We start from the raw sequence: 25,207 nt of genomic DNA, 5'->3' as shown, positions 1-25,207 counted from the left end.
TGCAATAAATGCGTGCGTAATGTGCGCTTAATACGCGTATGCTTGGTAGAGAGTCAATTACGGATTGGCTACGCTACCGCCAATCGGAGAAGGGATGGACCGAGTTCCTGCAACTCGACCACTCTCATTCCCCCGTTCACCTCTCTCCCACTTTCCCCCAACACACCATGTTATTCAATATACCCGTCTCTCTCATTCTCCATACCTTCATCCCATCATCTCACGTATGACGAAAGATCATTTAAACACTTCATCCCCTACACAGCCATAACATTCAGCAATAAACATAATTCGATCCATTGTCACAGTTAATTTATGCTTCTCGATGATTATTTAATACACATGAAACATTTGTAAATTTATACGGCGTGTTAATAGACCTAACGAATGAAAACGAGAAACCCCAAGCCCTTTGTTTGAACGTAATTTCATTTTACGACCGGAAAGGTTTAACCAACTTCCCGAGAAACGACTTGGTTATATAGATATATATATATATATTTTAGTATATCCCTCAGCCTAAAGTAGAAACGAAAAAATAAGAAAAAAAGGAAGGGGGGGGGGGCAAAAAAAAAGAAGAATCGTGGAAGAGAGGAGGCCTCTGGTTGAGAGAGGTGGAACGGTGAAACTTAATAACGATGATTGTTTCCGCGATCCCAAGGAGGCCCACGTTGGGCCTTTGTGTGGGCCCCCAGTATATCCACCTTCATTAATCGACACTCGATGCCAAGTCATTCCCTCATACTCGTGAAATTAACAATTACGTATTCGCACTGGATATGGATAATGATTAAACTAGAAATTGGCGTTCCATTATGATTGTGAGAAGGGCTTGTAGAGCAAGGGGGAGGAAAATTTTACCAAGTGAAATTGATTATTTATTATCTGAAAATTGACATGACTAAAGTGGCATTTATTATGAGGCCAACTTACGTGGACTGGTTGTTGGATACGCTTGGGTTATGGTAGTAGCTCACGGAGGTATATACTTTCTTATCTAAATTAGATCTTGAAAGGCCTGCACAGTAGTGTTTGGGATAATAATCGATATAAACCGAGCGTCCACTTGGAGGCAAAATGCTTTACAACCCGTTCATGATCATCATTTTTGCCAGACTATTTTTGTTAATAATAATGCTTGATTAGTTTGGTGCCTTGGGTTTCATAATTTTTAGTGAGAGTTAAAATTTCTGAATTAACGTGTGTCGTGGAATTATTTGACGAGATTTAATAAGCGGTGAGACATTATTTCAACTCTTATATCTTCCAAATGGCCACTGAGCATCTAAAATAGATTAATCACGGTAATGAAGCTTCTCAACTTCTCGCTGCTATCTTCGTAATACCTATTATTTAATAATTCGTTGGAAAATAGTCTGATGGAACTTGAAAAGCCATGAAACACACCGAAACCGTGAAAAATCATTTGAATTCCCGACGATCCCTGAACAAGTACTATTTGCTAGGATGCACTCTCAACTACGGTGCTTTACTACTCATCTCAAATCATCAGTTCAGCCAGATTATCTTCATAAACATTAATATCTAATGGCTCCCACCCCCCCCGTGTCCCATAATTCCCATGAAATCTCAAACCAATGACTAACATGTGTCACGAAATCGCCTGGAGGACCCTTAACAAGCAATTAAACAAGATGAAACCCTGAAAAATCATTAGGATTTCAATGTTGCCAGGATGTAAGATCCACCTAACCTCCCAGAGATCGTTGAATATGCATCAACAGTTTAATACTCCTCAACTTGAATAGGACTAGCCAATAAACTCGAACGGCCATAAAATCCAATTAGCGTCCGGTGAAACAGGCTTGCGGTCATTGGATAGAGTTGAAAGAACAGAGACTACGACGATTAACTTGTATACTATATTAGTGATGTACAGCATTAACAAGACCCACCCGTAATAATGCAATTTCATAAATAATAGAACTGGAGAAAAATTAATGGAAAATTGTTGAGGATTGCCTTCACATGACAATTGGTTTCTCACAAGAAGGCATTGATTACCATCTTACATGATGTTTTTTTCATTCTCTATTATTGTGCATAAGTGCACGTAATTTGTTACTTTTTTACACAATAACTGGGAAAAAACAAGTAATTGTATCTCCGATCATTTAATATCGCTCCCCCCCTTCCCGCCCCAATCCCCGCTCCATTAACATTTAATACAGTTATCCGTTAATTGTAAAGTGCATTAAAGTGCATGGAAAATAGTCTCACTGCAGTCATGATAAACGCAAAGGAGAAAGAGAGCTGTACCTATTACGAGCGATTACACTGCTATTAGTTACCAACTGGGTGTTCTTCAAAGTGGGGTTCAAAGTTAATTTCAATGTAGGATAATAGGAGAAGACGCCAGGTCTGCATATCCGCCGATGGTGAAAAAAAAAATTATGAATAAAGGGGGACTATACAACTCATGTGGTGAGGTAGGAAGGGGAAAGAGGGAGAAAATAATGTAATAAAAGGTGAGGATGTGTGGTGGGCTTGTGCTCTGGTACTTGATTGGTGGCGTGCAACGCATCAACGAGTGCGAGAATAAAATTTGCATAACGATCCGGGCGTGAGAGATGACCAAGACCGAGGGAAAATACATCAATGATTTGTTGTGTCTTTACGAGATTACCTGAGGGGAGTGACTGATGATTGATGAATTATCAAGGAAGTGGAATCTAGTTCTGTTCTTCATTAAAATTAATACTTTCTCGCCTATTTTTCGTTTTCCAATACCGTTAACTATTCATATACCATTAAATCATTTACATTATGATGAATGAATCGATGGATTCGATTATTACTTTCCCTTTACCTGATATTTTTCGAAGAATTCAATTGACAAATTGTACTGACCTGGTAAACACATCAGGATAGTGTGTTCTTGAAAAGGCCTTTTCAAGCTCCTCGAGCTGAAAACTGGTGAAGGTTGTTCTGTACCTTCTCTGCTTTCTTTTGGGTGCAAAATCATCAACCTCAGCATCACTTTCGGGACTAGTGGGTGCAGCACGGGGATGAACTCCTTCATCCTCGTGCCTGCTCTCCTCCGTTGCTGATATTCCCATCTGTGCCTGATTCGTGTGCTGTTGTATTTGCTGTTGGCTCTGTTGGCTGAGCCCCAAACTCCCTGTACTACTTGTTGGGCTCGTCTGTGAGACGGCCTCGCTGCTACCTCGCCCTGGATTCTCTGCAATTAAGACATAAATATCAATTAGAATTACAAAATTTTTTAATTACACTCAACCGCAGTATCCGCACCATTCCATCCATAATAAATGAAAAAGATAAAAAAACGTTGGCGAAAAGTTCATAAAAGTCTGCAATTGTTTCGATTATTTTTAATTACGTATCGAAATACCTCTTAATGACTTGTCAACGTTTATGCCTGTCCTAATATCTTCATAAAATACCAAAAAAGTGGACCGAGTGCTGATGAAGGCATCGAATTAACCGATTCATTTGACGACTGGAACATTAATGAACGAAACGAGTGCAAAATAAAACATTTCAATTATATGAAAAAAAAACCCACAAATCCACCCAGCAGGAAAGAGCGGTTTTATATCCTTATTCCATCATCCTTATCACAAACATTCGCGGAATTTCCTTAACGCGCATTTTGGTTTCCTCTGGAAACTACGCTATTGCATAAGGAAATGTTAAAGGATGACCACCACTAATTGCTTAACACAATCACCAATCAGGCTGTTTCTACATTCATTTTCATAATCATTTCATAATTGATTGAATTTTTTTTTTCGACGTAACCATCATCACCAACAATAATGGATAATTGAAAAACTAATGACGGAGGGGAAAAAAAATAATCATTGATGCTGACAGTAAATTAGATAAACAAAAAAATTATGGAAATACGTGGATGAGTGATGACTATCGTGGACTAATGTGGTAGCTGTTATACGTCCGTTGGCGTTCCTTTCACCGACCTTGCCTTTTGTATTAATGATACGACTAGAATGGAAATCGACACCTCGTTCCCCTCTATCTCTCTCTCCATCGTGTACTGAAATTTTTGGATGGAAGGAAGAAACAAACGAGAATGAAAAAAAAAAAAAATCCAACTTGTGTTTTATCAATCTGATCAATCGGGAGATCGGGCGGGGGATCACGCGGCGACGAGGCACATAATAATCGTCACAGGCACGCGATCAAACGATTCACAAATTGCCAAATCGATTTGTTGAAACTCCCACGTGAGCTTGAATATTATAAGTCTATTTTTTAGGTTCCATGCGACACTTGAATTGTTCAATTCAATCCACATTATATTCAAGGAAAGTGCAGTGTTAGAAAAATGTTAACCAATTTTTCGATAAGAAACTTGAAATTCGATTGAAAAATATGATTGTAAAAATGACCTCTTTAATAATAAAATATAAAAATGACTTCAATTGACGATATTTTATTTTCAGTGATGTATCAAAACCCCTGTATTTCCCAAGAATTAATTAAGGATCAAGGTCACACCGACTTGATTCTCTGAATTATGCAAATGAAAATTGATCAGTGATTTATGTCTATGCAAATCATCTCCTTGTCGTAATAAAACTAATTAGCCAACTCATTGCGGTCACCTGTATTGCCTCAACACGTTTCATTACATATTATTATGCGAGATGTTTTGAGTCTAGTGGCATCGAGAGATTTATTCAGCTCCGGGGCGCACCAATACACACAGATACATGAAAACTCACGTATCATCTTTTCTCATTCCATCATACTTGCAAATTCCCGTCGACCGACTAATAGACGCATCGATGAATACACCATAGCATGAGGAACAAGCTTCTGGTAGAATATTCTCCCAGAATCTAGATAACACCCCGGCAATTAAGAATTATCGGTAATTTTCTCAATGTTTTTTGTCCCTTTTAAACTCACACGTTTTGCACCGAAAAACACTATTTATAGTTGATGAGAATTCGAGATAATGATACCAACCCATCGTGAATTTTTTCATTTTTTTTATTCCCGTATATTAACAGAAATGAAGCCATGATATTTACAATTTAATTGATCAATTTGCGGATAAAAATGGTCTGTGGAATTGAGCAACCGTCAAGTTTCTACCGCTCTAATTTTCACCGATTCCCCTCATTCGAGTGAAAGCGCAACTTCAATATAAAACTCCTTGAGATCTCAAGTGCATTATATACGCGTAATTATAAATTACACTGTCAACGGGAATGTGTTGCGTTCAATTAGAAAGCCAATGGATCAGATTTCACTGATGCATGGGAGTTGATAGTCTCCTTCGAGATAGCTAATGGATACAGAGAATCAATTATCAAGCTGATATATGTGGATAATTGTTTCATTCATGAAAATAAATAATCAACTCATTTTGGATTAATTATCGAATTGATACTTATTTCAATGAATCATATTATGATAATTGGGAGCTCATTGAGTGGTTATTTATGATATCAAATCTCATTCATTAAACTCTGAGGTCTGACTTGCATGAAAAATTATATTTCATATAATTATATTTACATCACTGGAAAATTTGTTTTTTAAATTTCATTTCTCTCTTGCAATCTCCAAAAATTTCACAATCAAATACAATGTCAATGTCTCCCGCCCCCCAAATGCTATAACCCAAACACATTTTGACAGGTCGCGAGCAATAAAATTGGGCCCGACATTCGGTTGTATGTTCACATTGCAAATTCGTCCTTGTCATGATTCCAAGAACAACTAGCGATTGCACGCGAGGTTTCCCGTCGTTTCTTCTTTCAACCACAGCCCATATATACGTATTTTGCCTCTTTTTAAACTCATTCCCCTTCACCTCCCCCTCTTTTTATTACATCTCCCCGGTGGAGTGATCCCCGAGTACAATTACAATTATCCATCCAGAGTGTAATTACACACAATGTCACTTCTAATTACTAAATTGAATTGCGAGCGCGCGGACTTTGCAATGCTTGGGGATTATAATCTGTACATGGATAGATGTGTACAAGGTATTACTCGTTTGCTGACTGAGGTTAATAAAATACTCAAGTAATTTTCAATTATTTACAGTCATATAAAAATTCAACGATCCCAAGTTGTTACATAAATATCGATGGGAAATTTAATTATAAAATTTACATTTGTAATTGAATAAATATGTAAATAGGTCTAGTTGAAAAATAGATATTGGATTATGAGTGTGCATGTGTCGAATGGTAAAACACGTGTACATCATCGTACTGCTCATCTGCCCTCTCACGTCAGCTTGATTAATGACTCGTAATTACCTTTTTTTCCCTCACCGCCTACCTGGAGATAATTGTTTATAATTGATGGTGATCATTGTGACTTTAATCGCATTAGTGTACATCGTGAACCAATGTATGGAGGCCCCATTGCGCAACGCCAGAGAATGAACTAACCAACGCCCGTATGACAAACATTGCTGAAGATAGACAGACCGGAAGTGAGTATTTTCAAGCTCAAACAGGGTCCTAGTAGCATCCACCTGAGGCCTTACATTATTCAAATAATATTCACGTTCAAGTGATGCGCGGTGGAAGAATTCAGGTGCAGTGTGCCTCATTAGGAATTCGTCAATGAGACAGGGAAAAATTTTTTAGTGTCAGGAGTAATTGGAAATTGAGAAAAAACTGCTCACTTAAATATGATGATGAAAATTAATAGGTCATTGAATTGCTAAATTCCTATCCTTCGGCAATCCCTCTGGAAATTTTCATTCCAGAAATACCAATCCATGACGAAGACTAATCGTCAAACGGATGACGATAAACCACAAGCACAACCACAAAAACCCGAAATTGCAAATTCCAAATAAGTGGAGAATTCAAATAAAGATTTACCTCAATTTTTTGGATTTTCACATATTTTTTGGAATAATTGAAGTAAAATTCAATTATAAAATTCCATGAATTGAGAAATAAAATTATCCCCGTATAAATTTTCAAAAAATGTACCGCAATATTCAATCCTGGATAATTGCACAAAAAAAACCACTTTATTAAATGGAATATCCCACAAAAATGTTCTCCCATTCCTCCACAAACTCCCTCGAAAGCCTCCTCCCAGAAGCATCAATTCATAACAAAGAATAAACGTCAAACGGATGACGATTAACCACAACCATAACTCCACAGTGTTAAGTCAGCCAACCAGTGAGTCCATTGTTTTAGAATTTCCAACGGAATTGTAATTAAGGAGATTGTGGAGATAGGGTACAAAAGGCAGTGGGAGCACTGGCTCCCTTGGAGGGCACCCATACACCTCCAAGAACCAGCCCATCCCAGAGCACTACATAAAGGAAGAAAAAAAAAAGAAAAGAAAAAAAGAAAAGTCAACAATATCAGAATGTTCTCCACATTCATAAACCCAACGAATGTATATGTTCCGCGGGCACCCGTAGCTGTGCCGCAATTATTATTCAATTTCCGTAACTGCACTTATCTTAACTTGATGTCACAATGTGTCGGTAGGGCTCAACAGTGCACGGGCATTAGTAAAAGGAGACCGAGAGATGCCGTTTGTTGTATATACAAGAGGTAGAAGGGCAATTGCGCGCACCACGGCACACAATTAAAGCCCATTAGCGGGATCCTGGCGTGACTGGATACGTTGTGCGACTACTCGGGTGCAATTTTCGACGGATCTCTCCCCCTGCCCCCCCCCTCTCCCAGTAACCGACACCCTTGACATTCTTACACCCCAGTGAACGTCTCAACCTCCTCAGTCGCATTCATTTTTCTCCCCCCGAGTCCACTTCTCATGGCTTTTCCACGTCTCCTGACACCATTTTATTCACAAAATTGGTGGTATCGTTACAACAGCCAGCCATGCACGCCTGTCAGGCCGTCGACATCTCGCCCTTTGTGGCTATATCGTATTTATACACGTGTAATCAGTACCTCGGTTATATCGCTTTACGCTATCGCACAACCTCCTCCACGAGTATTTAACTCCGTGAGGTTCAACATTGTATGGCAATCGCCAACGTGTATCAAATTACTGGGTAACGGGTAGATTATATCCTTTAATGAAAATGTCATTTGTTGGGGTCATTTTTCCGCGGTGGTTTTACTTTTGACGGGTCATTAGAGGGGAGACTTTATCATTGACTTGAATGCTATACTCTGCTTACTTTGATTTTTTTTTTCACAGTGAATACATTTCTGGTCTTATAATTTTTCGCGAAATGTACATTAGAGCATTTGATAATTTACAAAATATTTATTCCCACGAATCTAAAGGCTGCGGTTGAAAGTTGTCACCATCGATTATTCCCCCAAAGGTCTGGATTATTCTCCCTAAATAATTGCCTAATTCCAACAACTATTCAACTTTTTACAGTGAGAAATCTCCTAACATATCCACCCCTCCGTATTGCCTCCAATCTCGCTCTCATATACCTGTGTGGTATCAGACCGGGTTAGGTACAATTCCACAAATACTTGTGCTTTCTTTGGCAAACCAGCTCTCCGGTTCCCCCAAACCTCAGTGGAATTCCATCATGTCCACCGAGATATTTCGCCATCTTTTTCACTCAAACGTATTTTGGCTTCCTGGAAGTACGGAGGGATTAACCCGTCAAACATTTCGAGTGGACCAATTACTTTCAGCTTCTGATGTCCGTTGATTTATTTTTTCAGAAGCGCACTGCTTAGTGGGGCACTAGTTTGAGATGAGGAGAATTATTGGATGAGAAGCAAATTAAATGGGGTAATAAATTGCGAATGTGCCACCTCGCGTGATTTTCAGATCCTCCGGTGAGGTTTTTTGTAAATTTGTGAGGATGGGAAAATTAACGTGACGCCAGTCACTTTCTCCGATTCCCTGAATCATTGAACCCCGACTGCAGAGAGAAGAGGAAGGGACAAATACATGGTTGGGAAAAAATATTGGGAATAATTTCATCATTTGGATAATGAAGGTTTGGACCAGATGCGAGTCAGTCCATTCCAGCTTCCAGGTTACATTCAATATCGTGTTGTTTTTTTTTCTCATATTTTTACTCTCTTGTCAATTTTTTCTTTTTGTTCGCATTGGATAGAGGACTCCTGCGGCTCCTCTATCTTCGGTGACGATGTCCCGGCCAAAGAGACTGTAAAACCCATCGACCGGGGAAGTGTGCTATCCAAGTCGTTCTTGGAACGCGTCGCGCAGCCTCCCTTCTCGAAATGGCTTGGCAATCCATCCACTGCTCACATTCCCATGTCTAATCCATTTAACATAAACTCGCGATCAAATTCTCTTTGGGGGCAGAGAGAGAGAAAGAGTTGATGAGCCGTCGCGCGCGTCGATTTCAACCGATTCCGTGTAAAAAGCCGGTAGTTACTTCGCGGTGGGTCAGTTATATAATAATAAAAAAGTGGAATGCACTTTTTTTAGGGGGGAAAATGGTACGGTTTCGGAGAATTTAGGAGAGGGGAAATTCTTCGGTATTTTAAAGTTGATGAAAATATCATGGATAAGTCATGGAATTCGGTGATTTCAGGTAATTATCAATTAACCTGAATAATTAGTTTTTTTAATGGGAAAAGTATCAGGAACTATCGCGAGAAAATACGAAATTGTGAAAATTTTTTATGCGTGTAATTTTCCTGGTGAAATAGATTAATTGATTGCTCTCTATCGAGTCATGCTGAATTCAAAATATTTTAAAATCGTGAATCATTGAAAGAGATGATAAACTAGGAATAATTATCAATCGCAGATGTAGATATGCAAATATGTAATTTTTAAATAATAAAAACATCAAGAGCTTGAAGAAATAATAACTGAATAAATTAAAAAACAACTTCTAGAGTGAATGAGCATCGACAACAATTTGCTCGATAAAGCATTAAATTGCTGATTGATCCTTTCCTTGTATTCCACCGGCATCCTTTTATAGGAAATCCAGGTGTTTCATCTGTCCGGGGCATGTACCCCTCATATCCTAACATGGTCGTCGTTGTAAGGAATCCCGATGTACACCACAAGACTGTATAGTTTTCGACCAACAGTGCCATATCAAGTCACCTAACACAGTGTTTCACGTTATCGTATCTCATGAATTAAACAACTCTACACCCGTTCTCCCTCCCCACTCCACTTAGTGGTGAAGTTGGCGTCACATAAGTGGAAGTTCTTGCTGGACACTGTACCGGATCATGTCCCGTGTCCAACGTTTTAATTCAGTGGTATACCACCTTCCTCCGTGGTTTTTCACAATGGCTAATGTGTGGGAATAAACAGCTAGTCGCTTTTCTCCGGGTAATTACCTTTCACTGTTTCCCATTAATTTTTTTTTTTTTTCATTCTCCTCTTTGTCGAGGTAATTCATCAGGTGAATGTCAATCATTTCCGTGAAATATTCTCATGACGTATTTGGTGGGATTAAAGTTCACTGCTCTTTTTTTTTTTTAATTTTACCCCGACTGTGTCAACACACATTTACATGTGATTGAATGATTTAATTAATAATCAATCTGTGAGATTAGAGAAACGAGTTTTTTGTTATTCAAATGTTTTTTCTTTGGTGTTTATTCAATGTTGTGTTTAAGAGGGAATATTGCGGTGAGAGAAGGCATTTTTCATATTTTTGAGAGTCCGTAAAAGACCGAGAAACGCCGGAATTCAAATATCGAATTCCATTTCAAAGTAATAGTTTACAGATTGCTCTTTTTAAGAGTTGACTGTGATTAAACGGGCAATTAATTAAGTATGAGATTGAAATAAGATGTTCCTGAAATTTAAATGATTGTTATTCAATGTTTATTCTACTTTGTATTTATCGGGAGATAACATCGAGAGAAGGCTTTTCCCATCTTCCTGAGACTCCAGTGAAGTTCACTGTCTCAACTGGCATTACAAGACGGGTTTTTTATTGTTATTCACATACGTCAGAGACAGTCCCCTCTCGGTGTTGACCGATGATGAAGACGTTCCAGTCCTCTCAACAAGGACACTAGCATCGATAAAATTATCCATCTATGTTTTATCGTGCCACCGAGTATGTACTAACGGTCTCAAACACAATAATTTTATTTTATCTTGTTTCAATTCCACTAGTATTTCCCAGGGGAATCGTTAGTGGTTCTCTGGGAAAGCCAGCGGTATTTATTCAAAATAATAAATTGTTAATGCCCAAGCTTTTCTGTTTTTCTTAATTCACTTTTAATGATTATGGTGATGCACAACAAGATCTGATAAGCAAATGAGCCTGATTCTCGTGGGTTATATTGAAACATTTTTTTTTTCGTGCGTGAGGTGAGGCAATTATATCACCGACAGTGAAAACAGATCTGGTTATTACACATTGAAAATACCCAGAGAATTATCTTAATGACAATATTGATTCGTCGAGTGAATTTTAGAGAACACAAATGTAATTATTGCGAATTGAGAGTGAATGGAAGTAGAATTTTGTAAATTCTTCGAAAATCATTTATATTCACGGGAATATTGACTATCGAATTGGACTTTACAACTGATACTTGTTTATTATTACATTTATTAATCATTCCGTGAATGACTGCCAGTAAAATAATTCACAATGTCGGAATGAGGGATAACATTCAGTTGTAAACGCCACCTAGATACGAAAAATATAAAATAAACTGAATAAAACACCCGGGACATACGATGATCCACGGGAAGAAAGAAGATAGGTTGCCGATGGGGCAGGGGATTGTCATTAACTGGGAGCTCACTCGAGATAACCACTACCTGCCACCGCGGAGCTAATTTTCCTCGCTCTACTCCTCTCTCCCTGCATCGTTGAGTGCATTTAAAAATAAAGGAATGAAAAAAAAAAAATTAGAGAAACGCATTTCAGAACGAAGGAAGGGGGAAAAATCAGGAATTCAAAAATGCATCAAGTGAGGGCTATTTATTCTTCAAACGATAACATATCGCTCTTTGGTAATGGATTTATCGTTGACTAAAGTCGTTTCAACTTAATTTCAAAACGATAAAATTGTGACAAAGTTTGGCAATTGAGGATGTGAGGCAGATTATTAAATTTAATGTGCATTGTTGAAAATTTTGAGAATGTAATTAACCCGGAATTGTTATTATTTACAATTCAACGTCTCGATTACCTTCACGAGAAGATACCGTCCATGTTATGTCCATGGAAACGAAGGACACGGTGAACTTGACAGAAAATAATGAAATTTCAGTGATTTTATGGCTGACTACGATTCGAGAGCATTTGTTAGTGGGATAATGATTTCTCAGTATGTCTAGCTATAAAATAATTCAAAATATTGAAATGAAATATAACATTCAGTTGTAAATGTCACCGAGAAACAAAAAATATAACAGTAAACTAGAATTCTGAGCATTCCGGAGTTGAAGGACATCATTAAATCAATTTTTTGTTTACAACTGATGGGGATTGACAATTTCATGTGCATTGTTGGAAAATTTATGGAATATAATAGAGATGCCAGGGATGTTATGAGCAACTTCGATTTGATTTCGTCTGTTAGTGACATCATGAATTCTCTGTGAGACTGTAAAATAATTTAGAATGTTGAAGGGGAGTAAAATATTCAGTTGTAAACGTCACCCAGATACGAAAGATAGAAAATAAACTGAAATTCTGAGAATTCCCAAGTTGGGGCACCTTATTAAATCGATTTTTTTTTTCATAATTGAAGGAGCGATTTTAGTGCTTTTACGATTGGCTTTAACCTAGTTCGACCTGTTAATAGTATTTTCATTTTAGTAGTTATGATTCGGGAATTTTTATCTAATTAATAATGCAATACCAATGGCGGGATTACTCCAGTGTACAGCGGGACAAATTGATCTGAACACACAATGTTACAGCATTTCTATGGACTGTGATCTATCGAGAGTGGTATTTCGACCATGAACAATCAATTTTTTTTCGCCCTGGGTGGAGACTATGCTTGATTTTACGTTGAGTTTTATAGAACGAGCGCCGAGATTCTCTATTGGATCTGTTTTAAATTAGATCGTGCCTCTGTTGATATAAGAAAGAAGGGAAAAAAAGGGCATGACTAATTGTGAGGTTTATTAGAAAAAATTCAGTTCATTAGACATGATAGTAAATTTCACCTGGAATTTCGAGTTAAAATTCTCAAGAGATTAAGCAATGACGGATTATTTTCTAGAAATTTCGACAGATATATATTTTTTTTTTGATCAAAAATTCAATTAATCGCTGGGGAATTTCAATTTTAATTTGATGTGGTAATAGAGATTGTGGAAGTTTGAGAGGCTATTGCATCGCGTTGTAATTCATGTCCCTAGCGATATGATAAATGAGAACATTTGAGAAATACCACGACGTCTTTACTACTTACGAGGTTTATTAGAAGATATTTTGCTCATTAGGTACAAGAGTCGCAAAAAAAAAATTTAATCATATGCAACATGTCCTATGATAATAAAATCAATTTTTCCGGTAAATAATTACTTCAATGACACTCCAGTTTGATTCTCCTGACATCATTACTTGATTTTCGTTGAACGAAGTCAATAAAATCATGACTCACACACTCGCAAATGCCATTGAGTGACAAATAATCTGTATTTTGCCTTAATGATGTCACTTGATTTTGAGATTACCAGTCGTGCAAATAGTAATGCACCTGTGAATAAAGGTATAAATCCGTGGAATATTTTCCCCTCGCCATCATTAATGTCACCCCCCAATCTCTCCTCCAGTTTAATTAACATTATAATAAAATACAAATCCCCAAAGAGCATTTCGCCAAAAGAGTACCTGATAACCCACAATCAAAGGAAACTGATAGAGAGAGATAGAAAGCCGTAAAAACAGTCGGAAATATAGCGGTGCGAAAGACTATACGAAGGCCATTACGCTAATGGGACGACTGGCAGAGAAGTTGGTCTCTATCAGAGAATCCCAGCTGTGTGTGGAAAGACATAACAGAAAACAGAGGTAGAGATGACTTTGTAAGAGTGTGTAGAGGCACCCAGAGAAAAGAAATGCAACAGTGACTACCTAGATGTCAAACAGAGACAGAGAAATCCCCGAAGATGAAGAGAGAGAGAGAGCGAGAGAAAAAAAAAAGAGGGAATCCTTGAGAAGGCGCATTACTCATAATCTCACGGCGAAAGGATTTTGTCGCCGCGATTTCTTTTGATGCTGGAGGAGTTGTAAAAACAAGTATGCTCTCACCTTATCGTTCGTACATTAGCAATTGTAATTCGTCATTGGACACAACTGCTTGATTCTGTATTTATTTATTTATTTTTTCATTGTGATATAGTCTTTTTCACTGCGCACCGTCAATTTTATCGCTTCATTTTACACTGTTAATGTGATTCTTAATCACTGCAGTTATAATCACGCTAATGTCGTTTGCAACAAATGAACGGAAATGACTAATAAATATCTCCAAGAACTTTGCTCACTCCTTCGGTTATTTCGTAATAAAAAAAAAAAACTGCAATTTTCATCACTATTTGCTCGGTTAGACGATTAAACAAAATGTTGAAGTCATTCGATTCCACTCGTTACACAATATATAATTTTTAATGAATGTTTTATCAGTCACCGAAGCCATTGAAAATTACTTATCATCGATTGCCTCGTTTTCGAGTAATTGGCGCTCGCCACACTCATTACCCCTTATTTTAAAAGTGATATCTAATTAAGATTTCTTATCATTGTCACTGGCATAATCGTGTAGCTTCCCACGTTATCGGTTAATCCTGGAATAATTGAAACATCACATTTACTGTGAGTTGCAGTTGATCCAGAATAAATGAAAAATACTTTATTAATCCGGATTTATTCCGGTGCGACAGTCAAAGGTGCTTCTGATGGAGAGAAAAAAAAATGATAAAATCCAATTAATAGAGGCGACGCCTACCTATTAGGAATTCTGAATAAAGTGGATCAGGGTGAGGCTCCGGAAGGAGTCTCGTATGGCTCTTGATTACAACTTCCAGATGATTGATTTTAAAATATGCAAAACTAATAAATTGTAATGAAAAAAGTTTTTTCATCTCTTATCAGTAATTGGAATTACTGATAATTTATCTTTTGACTAAAGGAAGAATGACTTGGGACAAAACAACGACTTTTATTTTAATTTTCTCTATTATTTCGCTTGAATTTAAAGTAGATGTGAAGTCAATTTTTATTTTAAATAAAACATCTCCTTCAATTTAGCCAATTCATTCATTTAATTCACGCAAATCATTTCTCCGGCTGCCGTGACCAGTTTTAATAATAATAAAAAAATCACAGTAAAGTGAATCATGATCGATAAGACTTCGGATTGATTTTAAAATATTCACAATCAATAAACCGTCATTTTTATCGTCTATTATTAATTTATACAAATAGTTCCCTGACCGAAGAAATACTCCATTCAAATGAAATAAAAATATTTCAGTTGCTTCGATTTATATTTCAATGGTATTTTCGCGAAAGAAATTTAAAATACTGCGAAAATATAATCACGAGTGTAATCCCTCGTATTAAAGCGCAAATAGTCGTGAATTCAAAACCTAATTTACGTCGATTTTTAAAATTTTTTCGCATCACAACCGCGTCTCACTTCATTTTAAAAATCACATTATAAATAATAAAAAAATTCCAATTAGAAAATAATCTCACCTTGCGTAATGGTCGACAGGATTACATATAGCTGGCGCTATAACGCGCGCCGTCGGCTTGAGTTTGATGATTGAAACCCAGAAACACGTATTCAGCAACGAAATTCTCCCGTTTGCATTAATTCAAACCACTTGATTAAATATTTAATGATGTCTCCAATGTCGGTATAATGGTGTCATAAACTTTAAATTGTTATTTTCCATTCACGTTCACGCACATGTATGTAAAATGTATCACATAGGCGAATTTAATGTGGATTTAAACAGTGAATTCCTTGCGTTTTATGGTGACTATTAATACCGATATCGCTTCACGAGTCGAGGGTTATTTATTTAATCAAAACTCGTTAAAAGCTTTTTTAGCGATTGAACGCGAGTATGAAGGGGAGGGGGGTTGACGATGGAAATTAATTATCTCCTCGTCTATTTACTGATCAATCATCCGTATGTCACTCCAGTGGGTCACGTGACCGGTGTAATGAGACTATCACAAGTGAGAGGATGATATTACAAGGGGGATACGAGAAGAGGGCGAAAAAAAAAATCGTGCCGAAAAAAAAAAATCACAGAAGAATGGACGCACCCGAATGAAACTTTATACGGAATTTTACGACTGCGCGTGGTTGAGAGAGCTGTTCGCCGCGGCTGCGTCGAACGGTGTGCCATGGAACGTTGGATGGAACCCACGGCAGTCTACCCCCACTACTCATTTTATTTACCTCTCGTATTTTATCCCCCCGTTTTGTGGATGAGTTTTCTGTGTTGGTTACCCGTAGCGTACGGGTTTTAATACTATAGAGAGCGGTGGCTGTTCCAATGAAAGTTACCGCCCATCGGCCCATCACCATGGCCAATGGCTGAACTTACCAACTTATCGAGAATCCCACCTACTCGAGTGCCGAGGGTACACACATGTGTGGTTATGTGTGTGAGAATCTAAAAATTTAGTGGCTTTAATTTTTCCTGAGATTTAAAGGATGAGAAGTGAAATTTTCACGATAGGCGCCATGGTCATCCCATGGGCTATGAAATAGCATCATTTTGGAGATAACGCTTGATTTGTCAGTGTTAATTGATGAACCAAAAATTTGTATTAATTGGATATTCTTTTAAGGACGATGTTAAGGATTTTTAGAATTAATGGAACGACAGGTTTCAAGTGAATAATTGTTTTATAACTTTTTTTCTTCGATATTTCAAATGATCATTTAATAAATCATTAAATGATTTCAATCATTTAATAAATGAGTGCTATTAGAGACTGAATATTTCATAATGTTCTTTACCTACACTTTGTTCCTGCGAAGAGGAAACGAAAAAATCGCCGAAAACCTCTCTAAAATACTTTTAGTCCTTCAACAAAATCCATCCTCCCCCTTTGAGTATGAATCCTCACCCCCATGATGCCGTTCAACGCTAGAATTAAATTCTCCAAAATAAAAATATTAATTTTACCTCGGAATATCACGACCGATTTCACCATACATGCCATAAACAAAGCACATACGCGTATACCCATAAATAGGGCTTGCTCTTTAATTAACCAAACCGTATTTAACCCTCAAGTCCCGTTGGAATTTCCCCCTGGACCCGTCAATAATGCCCTGCGATGCCCGCTGAAAGGAAATAATTGCGTCACGACAGTGTCATTAGCTGAATCCCGGCACGCCCCCCACTGATCCATAGCTACTCGATTTACGCCGAATCATCCTTGATCCCAATACACACATACAAATTCTTGAGAGGCCCCATCGGCCCTTTTGATACACCGTTGAATAAAGCCCCGATATCACCCACCAAATCGGTAGTCCCAATATTTGGATGACGGCATGTGTATACATACCCCAACGAATCGTCAATTAAATACTTATTTTCAGGTGCATTGAATCGTCCATTGTTGATGGAACCGATAAATAAATCTCGATGATACCGCAGAGTTGATCGTAATGAGTTGATCAATCAATACATAAATTAGTTATCCTTCATACTGCGTAAGATCATTCATCAACAAGTTGAAACAATTTTTAATGAAGAAAATTTTTGTTCAATTAAAAACATATTTAGAAAAATCTAATGATAGAAATTGATATTAGAAACTGTGAAATTTTAGTGTTTTTCAGTGCTTGTTATATTGTAAGAATATTTATCGTCCAAGAACCCCTTACCGGGGGCCCAGAATGCTGGCTCAACCGATGCCTCGCGTGTTAGAAGTACGCATTTCATTATTTATTATCTCTCAAACTGTATAGCACAGCTAGTTAGATTTTTTCAAATATCCGAAGACTATTATAAATATTATCTATGAAAAACATGAGGACAATCTTAAGATAGACGGGTTTACTAGGGGTACACATTGACGCATTTTCTGGTTAGCACATAACCGTATATGACGTTCCTTGGGCATAATCTTTGCACCAAAGGAAAAGTGGAAAATAAGTTAAATGGGTTGGGATAGTCTTTCTATGAGGAGCAAAAATATACTGTTGTATGTACCAATAATTTTGTACCTACCGAGGAGCTATTCATTCAAAAATTCGATGACACAGTGATTGCTGATTTCATCTGATTTCGAGATGATTTCAATGATTTCTTGAAATCGTTGATTTCATGTGATTGCCAGGGATTTTTTTCCGGTGATTTCACGATTTCAATGATTTCATATGATTTCAAGTCTTTAATGCGAATGGGGCAGCAAGGGGAGATAAGTTGGATTCAATTAGATCTCCGGATAAAATACTAGCACTAGCAGCAGTTATATCCAAGTCATGTAATGACAAATACAAGGAGAAATATGGCATATCTTTTTCAATAAATCATTTATTCAACATAGTAAAATAAAGTATATCTCTGACATACTGAACTGAATTAAACTAAATGAAATAAAATCTTCACGTCTCAATAAAGGACAAACAATTTAGAACTAAAAATATTTGACAACGTCTTTATATATTTTCTCATCAACTCGGAGGCCATCTTTGGAAATGACTGGAGAGGAAATTGTTTGACGGTATTAACTAATATTTATATAGCCATGAGTAGTCATTGGCTGCATTTAAAAAATCTTTGTTTCTTTAAAATATACCAAGTACAAAGTACACCTATTTCTTTAACATTACCCTGTACACGAGCATATGATCCTGAGAACTCTCGAGATTTTATTGTTCTCCCATCCGAATAAACAAAACTCAACACCAATCCTAATAAACAAGTTTTATAATTCACTGATTTCACGTGATTTCATTTGCAGTCACGTGAAATCGATGAAATGCCAGAAATTCTCGGATTGCAATTAACTTCGACCGATTTCATGAGATTTCATGTGATTTCAAACATAATTTCAGCCCGAAGTGACACAGTGATTTCACGAATGAATAGCCCCTCGGTACCTACGATATTTTTTTTGTGACGTTTTAGCGAATTTGGGGCTCTATTGGCTCGAAGAAAAATTACTAATTTGAAAGAAATACTTGGATATTCTTAAATCATATCCCGACTACTTTGTATTCACTGTTGAACCTCTCTTTACCGCTTTTACGATCGTTAATAGAGACAGAGTACACCTCGGACTGTCTGTTTAGAAGACATCCATTAAGCGAGCCCTTGTTGTTTCGTACTTGCCGGTGGTAAATTAGACAAGGCCCGTTTCCGCTTTTGCTAAGTGCAGAAACTCCCCACCTCTATTGACCCAGCAGGTTGCTTCCCCCACACGTCCAATTGGGCTCCAAGAAACTTACAACTTCCGGTCTGTTTCTGACCAGAACATTGCGGAGAACGCCCGGAAACAATGTCTCGTCAATTTCACCAATCGACGCTGAGCTGAACTCACTATTTTATTTGTTTCTATCATCATTACTTTTGTTCATTACCTTTTTATTAAAACCACCCCATTTAATTGTTCTTTGAATGATTTTTGTTACGGCTGAGTTTATGTCAAATAAGGAAATTATTCATTTGGTCAAAACCCGAAGAATTTCGAGAGCGGAGGAGCTGCCCAAAATTTTTCAATTCATTGGAAATGGAAAAACTTCAAATAGTTTGGTCGATTAATATAATAAATCCCCTTTTCAAATGGAAGGAACGATATTTCCCCTTCAAATACAAGTTTCTAACGTATCAATCAATTCTTTAAGCCCCTGAGAAAATACAATTCTTAGAGTTAAATTCACAGGATCAATTGAACTCCCAGAAATTTACAACATCCGGTCTAGTTGTTTCTAGAAAAACGGTACAGAATGCCCGGAAACAATGCCTCGTCAATTTGACCAATCGTTGATTTACATTCACAATTTCAATTGTTTGTATATCCATCTATCTCGTTCACTCACCGGCAAATCTCTTTGCAAATGTAAATTTAAAAGTGCGTGATGTCTGAAAAGTGTAGGTAATCTTACCTTGCGGTTTCACCAGCCGAGTATCTTGTATTATACCCATATATACAAAGTATTTTTTGTTCCTCTTTTTTATCGAGCATATGCTCTCAACCCGGCCATTGTTGGTTTAGCGATATTATCGATAATTTGACAATCGTCCGTGGCTTCGCGAGACGAGTGAGCGCCATTTATGCCGCCATTATAACCGTATATTTCTGTTTTTCTCTCCCTCACCACCCCCCCCTTCCCCTCCCTCCCCGACTCGCTCTTTGTACCATTATCCCTTCGTCCCTATCCCCTTTATGGGCAATTGTGTGTGAAGTATATTTGTGTGAGCGGAACTCATTTGCATGAAACTAATGTCTTTTGCTTATGACATTTTTCTGAGAGAAATGGCAACGTCTAATACAATAATCATTAATTTTTATTATGGAATACTTTAAATGTCAATTTGTACTGTTGAAATATTTTGGACTAAGTTCATGATACGCTTTTCTTGGGAATTTTCCAGGGGATTTTTGTAGTTAATAATTTATAATTTTATGAAATACATGGAATAATAATTGGATGGAGACGTGAAATAAAAAAATCATCATTTTTCGCTGGAAGTAATGATCAGCACTAATTTTTCAGTTAAAATTCATTGCAAATTACTCATGTCATGTTGGTTTATCACCTCAAGGAATGATTCTCACTGCATTATATGGTGTTTTACCTCGATGTAACTAGGTAAATTGACAAATTTTCGTTACACCTGTCATCACCTGTTCTCCGTAATGATTGTGACAAATATGTGGTCGCAATGATGAGGTAAAAAAATGTATCCTCGTTTTTTAACCGAATTAAGGAGACGATTGCAGTCGAAGAAAACTTCAAAGACCAAATTGGCTGTATACCTGACTCCTCACCGAGGCAATTCGATTCCCCTTTTCGTCACTATATGGTCTGGCGCCATTTATCTTAGTCCCCCGAGTTGGGATCGTCAAAGCCGGCACGAACAGCCTCTTAACTAACGTTATAACCATTCATGGATAGCCAGTGTCCCTCCCTGCATCTAGATATTCCTCTTTTCCTTTTTCATACTGTACGGGAAAAGAAACATTGGTTAGGATGTGTAAAAATCGCACTTGAGTTGGCAAACCTCAGAGGAATTTCGCTGCCCTGGCTACTGGCAACTCAGTGGGTGGTCAGGTATTTCCGAAATAGAGTTAATTTTTTTTCCGGGGATATGATAGACTGGGAATAGGATAATTGAAATGGATTAACCACGTCTGACGTTCCGGTGATATTTTTAGCCTTCTACAAGTAATTATTGATAATTTTTGTTGCTCATTAGGGTTCGAATAAAAATTTTAAATCTCCATTTGAAGGAAAATGGAATGAAATCAGTTGATGGAATTGAATTCACATGAAATAACTAATCAAAAGGTACAGCTTCCATGGTTTTTTTGTGACACTGTAATTGACGAAATTTTTTTTAATTCTATTGTAATCATCGTTTGATAACAATTCTCATAAATCTTGCCTATTTTCTTATCAACGAATAACTCTTGTTTATGTCAGAAATTTCCTGCTTATCTGATTAGAATGAATAAAACTCTCTTGCTGTCTTTCTCTTTCTATGATTGATAAATCGTCAATCTAGTGAAAGATATTCGACATTTCTCTAGTGACGATGCGATGCCGCAGTAGATCATCAAAGGTCTTCTGTCAAAAAATAATTTTTTTTCTGAGAATACCTTATGTCGAGTTCAGTTAATTTGTAGAGAAAAATATTTTGAATTATTATTATGCAGATTAGATAGAATAATTCGAATTGTTTTACAGATGTGTCTGATGATTCCGACTAAAATTTGATGTTTACAAAGGATATTACGTTTGTTTTCATGTATTTGGGTTTTTCTAAATTCTAAAATAGTTGAGAACGTGTGTTGATTCCGACAAAAATTTAATTTCTATAAAAAAAAACATTGAGTTCCTCTCTCCCTCCAGTTGGTTAATTTTCCTGAAGTGAACCTGTTTCACTCCATCCAATATTCTTCCTGCATTTGAGTCAAGTAAATTAAAATAACTTGACGATTTTTTTTTTGAAATTAAATTAGATGAAAATAGCCTGAAATTGCTGGAAAATCGTGGGTTCTGTATCAACTGTCAAATTAAATAATCAAAAATTCAAAGTTATTTCCGTCTCAATGATAAATCGTCGATAATTCGTACTAATTTCCTGTTCATTTCACTTCAAATGCGTGAAACTCGTTCATAAATATCGTATCACTCATATTCGAACGTTGAACGTGGCAATCAAGATGGAAAGGGCTCACAAGAGGAACACGCTTTTCGATAGCTGTGGCACAACACCACGTACCAATCGTCCAACAGAAACAATCATCCACAGAGCTCTGTAGACAAAAATAATCAAGTGTGATTGCTTGTAATGACGGGGCTAAGCTGTCCAGCTTAACAAATGATAGAGGGCCCAAGAGAGTAGGCTGAACCACGGCCAAGTATCCTTAAAGGACGTCTACGTCACTGACGCACACTCTCCCTTTAATTTTTTTCCCTCGTTTTACTCTTCTACCTCTAGGGATCGGTAATCGATTCGATCGTTCTTACGATGGAAAACGATGCACGCGGCTTTCTTATTAATAGATAGAAAGACCGAGCGGGCATTTCTATTTACAAAAATTATATTCTTCTTTTATCTAGTCCCTTTCATGAGAATAGAAATTATGCAAAACTAATAATTTATCCGTATTTATCGTATTTCAATGAAATTTACCAATGTTCACTAATTTTTTTATAACCGTAAATAATCAAATGTTCGTCTCTGAAATGGAAAAATTGTTTTCTCTTGCACGGTAGGCTCAAGATTATTCTGATAGGACGTGCTACAGTCACGAAAGCCCTGAGATTTATAAACTAAACTTGTGTGCATACACGATGGAAATAAAGGGCGGCTACCGGTTGACCCGCAGATCGTTTGCGCGCACCTTAATCAGGGGAGAGCAGAGGGCGTGTTCCGGCTACAGTGGCCGGCATGCAGCAATGTATGCGAGCTAGCCTATAATTATTACTCTCGCCAAATTTGTACACCCTGGGAAGGATATATAACCGAATATTAACCGTCTATATTAAGCCTAATGTATCGGGTGGATATTTATGACGGTATGAGATGGAAAAATATTCAGCAATTTCGCTGATTTTCTCGCTTCGGACGCAGTTTAATTGCAGTAAAAAACTATGCAACGGTGAAAATTTAGTGGAAATTTTAACAGTATTAAGAGAAAAAGTACGAAATTTTTTCTCGTGGAGGACACCGTATTGAAGGGAAAGACTTGTCCCAATCTTGAAAAATTAACTTTCGCATAAACTTTCGCTGTTATGATACTCCTGTTTGGGACTGAAAATGCTACAATTTTTGACCCTTGGGATGGGAATCAAATGTCAGTCGCATGCCCTAATGACTCAACCTCCGCCGACGGTAAAAAAAGCTACCAATATTCCTTCGAATTTTTACCGAAAAATTTAACTTTCTGGTCAACTTCTCTAAATTATTCTAATTACCAAAGTTTATCGATGAATTCCCGTGACAATCTCTTGTTTAATAGGTTTTCAATAAATAATTGTACCAATGAATTACGCTCCAACCAAATTAACACTAAAAATTTCCGTATGAATTTCAAAATATTCTTACTAATGTATATAATCCCCATAATCCAAAGAGATTATGAAAAATATCAAGTACAGCGGTTTCGATAATCTCCCCATCGATTTGCGGTTGAAATCTTCTTAGTGGCTAAGCCTTTGAATCCCATAAACGTACCAGCAGTGTACATCAGTATCCAAAGGTGGCCACGAGGATGATCGTTTTCGGATGGAGGGTGGTAACACCTGGTTGTGCAGCAAAATCTCAGTGCATTAAAGCCCAATCACGACAGCACTTTATTCCGCATTGTGTGTTGTGCTCGTAATCCGTGAAAACAACATGAGAAATTTAATAATCTGAGCAATGATTTTCTGTAACGTCTCATTTGCCTTTCCCATGTTCTTATTCAATTGTAAATAATCATAGAATGGACTAGTGTTTATTTAACATTTTTTTTTCTCACGGAGAAAAAAAAATTCAACAGAAATGACGTAAAATTAATTGAAAAAAATAAGCCAATGGAAATATTTACTCCGAACCTTTGTCCAAAATTGGATAAAATAATCGGTCAGGTTTGTTTATAAAAAAGTGGTGAGAACCTCGAGCTATAAATTTATATAGTCATGAACAAACCGGTGGCCACGAATTATTCCTCATTCGTTAACGATCGTTTATTGCCAATCAGAGGTGTTCTCAAACTGCACATGATGTCCAGTTAGGACTTCACTCCCGTCCGCACAGTATTAACGAGATTCGAATAATCGAGAGACGAGAGTGTATGGTGTACAATCACCTCCAGTGGATCGTAAAATATAGGATTTAATACAGAATGTTACAGGTTAAAAATTGTTATGGACCTTATTTTCGCACAAAGAATGATGATGCAGTGTTAGATTATACATTTTTTTTTTCAGCATAAAACGAGGGGACTCGCAAGAGTAACAGGGGATCCTTAATTAGAAATTCATACGCAGGAAAATTCTCTTTAAAGATAAAATTAAAAAGAGCTAGTGTTCATTTTTTTCCTTCAATTAAGGAGAGATCCAAGGATGTTTTACAGTTTAGTACAAACTGCACTATAGCGTCAAGCATTTTTACCCATCGCATTTGTCGCGTAATCGCGAGAAAAAATGAAAAAAACAAATCACGAATGCTGATTTTTATTTTTTGCATAAAATTGATTTCTAGGAAAATTCTGAATATGAATCAATTTATTGTACTGCACACAAACACTTTTAGCAATTTAAAAAATGAGAAAATAGAGAATTCAAAGAAAGGACTTTCAGATAGAAATGATTTTTCCCGACTGACCAAAATATTAAATTACACATTTTCTGCTACGAAAATGAGGACTTGTCTCATTAAAAAAATCACTGGAGCGATTTCATTTGATGTTTTTTAAATTTGTTTCTTCCCATTAAATTTCTGTGACCACTTACAAAAAAATTAACATACTATGAATCATTTGGCATTATCAAGATCTATAATTGAACGGATCCATTACAGCTGACAGTCTGTCCTTCAAAAAGTCATAAAAATTCTCAATTACCAACCAAAGAGTGCATAGAAA

The 25,207-nt window shown here is 37.0% G+C and overlaps 1 protein-coding gene across 2 annotated transcripts in view; it reads right to left on the bottom strand.

The window, feature by feature from the left end:
• LOC135162829 (homeobox protein aristaless-like) overlaps positions 1–25,207 on the bottom strand; it is a 58,512-nt gene that overhangs the window by 12,754 nt on the left and 20,551 nt on the right. For both annotated transcript variants that reach the window (XM_064121718.1, XM_064121717.1), the window contains one exon: positions 2,872–3,202. In XM_064121718.1, the coding sequence (XP_063977788.1) occupies positions 2,872–3,202 (331 nt within the window). The remainder of the gene's footprint in view (positions 1–2,871; positions 3,203–25,207) is intronic.

The sequence above is a fragment of the Diachasmimorpha longicaudata genome, chromosome 5, assembly GCF_034640455.1.
Source record: "Diachasmimorpha longicaudata isolate KC_UGA_2023 chromosome 5, iyDiaLong2, whole genome shotgun sequence".
NCBI lineage: Eukaryota > Metazoa > Arthropoda > Insecta > Hymenoptera > Braconidae > Diachasmimorpha > Diachasmimorpha longicaudata.
The sequence above is the reverse complement of the archived record's forward strand: the minus strand, read 5'-3'. Positions and strand labels throughout refer to the sequence as shown.